At 45.7% G+C, this 6,876-nt stretch overlaps 1 protein-coding gene across 2 annotated transcripts in view; it reads right to left on the bottom strand.

Moving 5' to 3' along the window:
• ttc9b (tetratricopeptide repeat domain 9B) overlaps nt 1–5,689 on the bottom strand; it is a 32,117-nt gene extending 26,428 nt beyond the window's left edge. The window contains exons 1-2 of one of the 2 annotated variants that reach the window (XM_036961752.1): nt 5,503–5,689; nt 4,902–5,385 (exon numbers count right to left, since the gene is read on the bottom strand). In XM_036961752.1, the coding sequence (XP_036817647.1) occupies nt 4,902–5,286 (385 nt within the window). In that variant the 5' untranslated portion in view covers nt 5,287–5,385; nt 5,503–5,689. Of the gene's footprint in view, nt 1–4,901 lie in introns of both variants that reach the window. The other variant, XM_036961751.1, reaches the window with a different exon arrangement.
• Nucleotides 5,690–6,876: the final 1,187 nt, after the last annotated feature.

The following is a 6,876-nucleotide window of genomic DNA, read 5'->3' as shown; positions in this document are numbered from 1 at the left end:
TGGGTGTATAAAAGGTGTTGGGTGTTACGAAACATCCTGATGGGTGAACAAAAGGTGTTGGGTGTTACGAAACATCCTGATGGGTGAATAAAAGGTGTTGGGTGTTACGAAACATACTGATGGGTGTCTAAAAGGTGTCGGGTGTTACGAAACATCCTGATGGGTGAATAAAAGGTGTTGGATGTTACAAAACATCCTGATGGGTGAATAAAAGGTGTTGGGTGTTACAAAACATCCTGATGGGTGAATAAAAGGTGTTGGGTGTTACAAAACATCCTGATGGGTGAATAAAAGGTGTTGGATGTTACAAAACATCCTGATGGGTGAATAAAAGGTGTTGGATGTTACAAAACATCCTGATGGGTGAATAAAAGGTGTTGGATGTTACAAAACATCCTGATGGGTGAATAAAAGGTGTTACGAAACATCCTGATGGGTGTATAAAAGGTGTTGGGTGTTACGAAACATCCTGATTGGTGAATAAAAGGTGTTAGGTGTTACGAAACAAGCGATTCCTTTCTCAAAATGTGTTTGCCGCAGCTTCTACCCAAGGCTGTGACTCATGACTCACGCACCGATTAAGCCACTCGCAGGGAACAAAGGAATAATTGAGTCAGAAATCAGAGGAAACCGGACAACGAAAAGATGGCTCAATCTACCTCACAAAAGGAGTTCGGGACATGACTAATTGTTTTACATTTATGTCTGTGCGCTACAGAAGATCTCTCTTCACCTGAATAAGCCATCTGAATAAGCCAGCAGCATACCCCCCTGCATCCCACGGCTAGCTTGCTTCTGAAGCTAAGTAGCATTGGTTCCAGTCAGTCCCTGGATGGGAGACCAGATGCTGCTGGAAATGGTGTTGGAGGGCCAGTAGGAGGCACTCTTTCCTCTGGTCTAAAAAAAAATATCCCAATGCCCCAGGGCAGTGATTGGGGACATTTCCCTGTGTAGGGTGTGGTCTTTCAGATGGGATGTTATAAGGCTGTCCTGACTCTCCGTGGTCACTAAAGATCCCATGGCACTTATTGTATGAGTAGGGGTGGTGTCCTGGCTAAAATCCCAATCTGGCCTTCATACCATCACGGACACCTAATCATCCCCGGCGTAACAATTAGCTCATTCCTCCTCTCCGCTGTAACTATTCCCCAGGTTGTTGGTGTAAAGGAGAATGTGTTCTCAGTCAACTTACCTGGTTAAAAAAAAATGTAAAGGTGCATTTTCTAATAACGCATCAACTGCTTCCTGCTGTGTTCATATTCTCCCTCCCCAGTGAGCATAAGACTCTGAAAAGACGTACTCGCGATGCCTTTTCAACGACTTTTGCTCATAGGGTCTCCATTTTGGGAAGTGCTTCGAGTGCCGTGTATAAAAAAAGAAGAGTGTAAAAAAAAAAAAAAGTTTGTATATTTGCTGTTGTCACATGTATCCGTGAGCACAGCATGTGGTTTGGGTGGGTGGGTGGGCTGCCTGCAGAACACGATTCATCCCAAAAAGCATCAACCTGCATGGCTGACGGTCTCCCTCTGGCCAACATGTTGCAGCGCCATTTCCCAGAGCGGCTACAGACAGGCTGCCTTGGTGTAACCCACTTAGATACAGTCCCACAGCCCCATGGGGAAACAGAATTGTGTCTCTTTTAGGACAACGGCAAATAGGCAATTCATCTCAATGGATCTCTCTCAGACAGAACCTGGTAACAACACTGTATGCACAAACCTCCATCTTCCTGTTTCTCACCCTCTCTCTCTATTCTCTCTCTCTTCTTTTGTGTTTTTTTCTCCCCTTCTTCCAAACCACCATTACAGCCAAATGCAGGTCTTTATTACTCGTGTCATTCGCTCACAGTTTCCTCCTCTGTCTCTTTCCATCATTACTTGTCTCCTTTGATGTCGGCTTCTCTCCTATCTCTTGTCTTGAATCTCAGTCTCCAAACACAATCCCTGTGTGCGGCATGCTGGCGGCAAAATCGCTGCACGTAGTGAAAACCTCTGGGCCGCATTTGTCGGGTAGCCATGTCATTTAAAAAAGGTGCAGTGACGAGACACACAATGGGAAGGCAAAGCCTGTCCTTGTCACGACGAAGTCAAGCACGCACGCGCGCGCACGCCATAAGCTCGCACATCCCTACTCAAAAAGAACAGACATAACACACAGCAATGTCAGTATGGGCACTGTGAGAATGGCAGGGTGAGAAGCAATCTGTGTACCCCCCACCTTCCTCCATATCAGATACCCCCTTGGTTAGCTGCTGTTCTTCAGAGCTGCGATTGCTGAGACAAACAGAATCACACGTGCACGCACGCGCACAGACGAGCTGGAGGTGAGGCTGTTCGCTCTGTTGCACCTGTATCATGCGTCAGAGACGAAGACAGTTGGCCAATCAAAACACTGCCTCACTCAACACCACAGGGGCCACCTTCTGTCCAGCAGGACTCTGGGTGACCAGACTGTCGGTAGGGTGGAAAGGGTCTCCAGTCTTGTGAAATATGTACGCAATGTACATGTATTTCTATTCATTCTTAAATCAAATAGAAATAATCACAAATACATGATCTGAAAAACGCACACCACTGAGAGGATGTGGGCTACGACCAATATGCATTATCACTGCTGTTACTGTGAACTGTGTTATTGTGAGAATTGAGAGCAGAATGAGGTGACGGACACGATAATAACAACAGGGAAGGGCCCAGTGTCTGCCTCGCTGTCCCTTTTCCATTTTCTCTTTCTTCCTCACTTGTTCTCTCTCTCTCTCTCCCTCGCTCTTTTACTCTCCCTCTCTTTCCATCCCCTTACCTCCGTCTCCATTTCTCCTGCACGCCAGGGTATCTTCCCGACAGGGCCCAGACAGAGGGCCATCAGACGGGGGGCAGAGAGAGTCGACCTTCAGCCTGTCACACCAGCTGAGCCCAGGACCCAGCGGAGCCAGGACAGAGAGACACAGCCTAGCACCACAGCAACCCATCCCGCCTTTAACCATTCTATGTTTTCATGTTAACTGTTTGTTAGAATATCTTGTACGGAAAATGTCACCGCTGAATCAAGAGATTCCTCTGAATAATAGGGGGCTGAATCTCCAAAGATATGGTCAACAAAATGTATAAGACAGGCACCATAAAAGAGACCATGGCATATCACTCACCAAATAGATTTCACAATGCAATTAGGGAACATCTTAGCCACGCTCCCATGTGGACGGACTACTGTCGCAGTGGTGAACAATATTTAATACGGTCATCATTAGACCCACAGACACATCTAATCCCCTATAGGCCAACTCACATCTGCCAGACAGACTACTGTATCTGTTCGAATCAAATCTCGCCTGTTTCATAGATTATCTGCCAGGAGACAATCTCTTACGCTCACATCTGTTGAACAGACGATCCTATTTCTTACTCAAAGAATTACCAGAAACAAATACATGTAAGCTCAGCTTTACTCAAATCTCCTTGTTAGAGATATTATGTTTATCCGAGTACGATATGAGTTTATCTTTTCTAATTACATTACACATACATAGCCTGTTTAACTGACACTTGTGCTTGGTTTGATAGACCGATTAAACTCGATGACCAGACATGACGATGCTGACCAGAAAGGACTCCTAATATTGTCAAGTACTCTTAACTAGACATATTGTTGTAGGTTGCAATTCATTGGCTGCGTTTACACAGGCAGCCCAATTCCGATATTTTTTTCTCACTAATTGGTCCTTTGACGGATCAGATCGGCTCTTTCGTCAATAATTGGGTAAAATATCAGAATTGGGCTGCCTGTGTAAACGCAGCCATAGTGGCGTATTACTTGTATGTGTGTGAAGTCATTCAAGGATCCATGTAGACGGATTTCACCTGTAAAACCGGGATGGTCCACGCCATGTTTTTCCCACCTCAGAGCATGTGAACTGTTTTTGCAACAACACAGCTGCACTGTGGGAGAGACATCATGTGTTGGATGATATGGCAGCATATAACCCCCAGGCTCCCACTGTGTGTATTTGTGTCCCTTTTCCACAGGATGTACACTCCTGCTAATACAGCCCGTTCCACTGACTACATTAACAGTTGATCAACATCCAATCACTGGTTTCCCCCCGGGGCTATCAAAGGAATTAACTGGGGGGGGGGGGGGGGTTGAATCAAGAGAAGCAAAAAATAAACTTGAATGGAGCACAACAAAGATAGACAAGACAGTGGGGGGGAACCTTGATAAGAATCACAGGAGGAAGACATGGCTCGAGGAAAAACCGAGTCTAGCACACAAATGATAAGATATTATAATTAACCATTGTGCCAGTTACTAATATAGGATTCATTAATCAGTGCAGTGAAAAATGTAATTTTCCTGTGTTTATATATATATATATATATATATATATATATATATATATATATATATATATATATATATATGTGTGTATTTCCACACTATCACACTATGTTGGAATAATACTGTGAAATTGTGAAAATGATAATGCCCTTTTAGTATAAGACCTGTTCGAAAAGACAGACTGAAATTTCAGCCTGTTTTTGTGGGATGGAGTTTTGACCTAGTGACATCCCCAGGTGGTAAATTAGTTAATAGACCAATAAGAAAGACCGAGATTTGGCGCTGTCCATTGTCAAAAGCGCAAGCTATTAATGTATTATTAAGCCAAATCTGATTAATTTATGCCCATACAGGCTTGACAGCAGCGGAAATTATGCTTGACACTGGCTAATTGTCTAAACTCGTTCCTTCCTAACCCCGTGAACCGAAACGAACAATGGCAGCCGTGGTTCAATCTCAGAAAACGAGCTTTCCAGGCTCAAGCCCCTCAAGAGCCGGGGTCTCCTCCGTTGCGTGGCCGCGCGATGCCGAGCAAAAAACACCGACTAGGCTAGCTACTCACTCACCTGTCAGGCTGTCGTAGCACTCGATCTCCGTGATCTCCACAGTTCTCCGCTGCTCCTCCGTCAGTTTGACCGCGGCTTGGCTCAGGAGGTTGACCTCGGAGCCCGTGGTTCCATCCACTAAATGCACCCCTTTCAGCTGCAGCAGAGCCCGGTGGTACTTCCCTATCGCTTCCCGGAATTTCTTCTCCTTGTAGCAACGGTGGCCCTCCACCTTGAAGTCAATGGCTTTCTGTATGTTTGCCTCCATCTCCATCTGTGCCGAGCCGGCACGACACCCTCCTCCACCACCTCCAACACCGACGTCTCCCGCGGCCGCCGCCAGGCTCCGGCCCCCCGCCTCTGGGTAGCTCTTCAGGCTCTTTAGGGAGTGCTGCTTGGCTTCCATCTCTCTCAGTGGGTGCGACTGGACCGGGCCATGCTGTTCCGACGTGAATGTCTATTTTCTCGGAGAGAACTGGAGCAGCTTGCTGTGCATAAAGAACGCCTGACACGGGCAGGCAACAACACGAAAGATGAGAGCGAAATAATTTAGAGAGAGAGGCTGTGTAAAAAACCTAACATGTACAGCGCAAATAGGCTATATGCTATCAAAACAGCTTACCCAAATTCAGACTACTGTAAATTGTATTGTATATGAAAAATCACAAATAATTGGCTTGGATTCCTGAATTGCAAAACACTCTTCTTCTATCTACTTCGTAGCTCCTCTGACCATCCCGCGAGAGGATACCTCGATTGTATGTTTGTGCTCCAGTCCCCAGCACGCGCCGCTTCAGCACCACAGACAGCGAGCGCAGGATCGCGCGTGGTGAATTGTGGGAAAGAGAGGAGTCGTGCAGTATTCCTGCACCACGAGCGCATTTCAGTCTGCTCACGGTTTATTTGTGTAAAAGAAACTGAAAATAAAACAGAAAATAAAAACTAAAAAAGTACCCCAACATTTATAACCCGGAGATTAAATGACTATGTATGGAATATGTCCCAGGTAGAGGCTAAATCTATTCTACAAATCTATGGTTTTAAAATCTATAATCAACATGATTGTAGTAGGCCTATGCCCTCTGGCTCTGATCCAAATGGCAAGATATGTCAATTGCGCAAATGAAATCAATGAAATCCATATACACTATACATACAAAAGTATGTGGACACCCCTTCAAATTAGTGGATCTGTCTATTTCGGCCACACCCCTTGCTGACAGGTGTATAAAATCGAGCACACCGCCATGCAATCTCCATAGACAAACATTTTCAGTAGAAGGACCTTACTGAAGAGCTCAGGGACTTTCAATGGGGCACCGTCATAAGATGCCACCTTTCCAACAAGCTGCCCCGGTTAACTGTAAATGCTGTTATTTTGAAATGGAAACTTCTAGGAGAAACAATGGCTCAACTGCAAAGTGGTATGCCACACAAGCTCATAGAACGGGACCGTTGAGTGCTGAAGCGTGTGGTGAGTAAAAATAATCTGTTTTCGGTTGCAACACTCACTACCGAGTCCCAAACTGCCTCTGGAAGCAAAGTCAGCACGAGAACAGTTCGTCGGGAGCTTCATGAATTGCTTTCCATGGCAGAGCAGCCGCAAACATGTCCAGGATCAACATCTGCAATGCCAAGCGTCGGCTAGAGTGCTGTAAAGCTCGCCACCATTGGACTCTGGAGCAGTGGAAACATGTTCTCTGGAGTGATGAATCCCGGGATCAGCATCTAGCAGACCGAAGGACGAATCTATGTTTGGTAGATACCAGGAGAACGCTACCTGCCCGAATGCATAGAGCCAACTGTAAAGTTTGGTGGAGGAGGAATAATGGTCTGGGGCTGTTTTTTATGGTTCAGGCTAGACCCCTTAGTTCCAGGGAAGAAAAATCTTAACGCTACAGCATACAATGACATTCTATATGATTCTGTGCTTCCATCTTTGTGGCAACAGTTTGGGGAAGGCCCTTTCCTGTTTCAGCATGACAATGCCCCCCGT

The sequence above is a fragment of the Oncorhynchus mykiss genome, chromosome 24, assembly GCF_013265735.2.
Source record: "Oncorhynchus mykiss isolate Arlee chromosome 24, USDA_OmykA_1.1, whole genome shotgun sequence".
NCBI lineage: Eukaryota > Metazoa > Chordata > Actinopteri > Salmoniformes > Salmonidae > Oncorhynchus > Oncorhynchus mykiss.
This window is presented reverse-complemented; position numbering and strand designations above follow the sequence as displayed.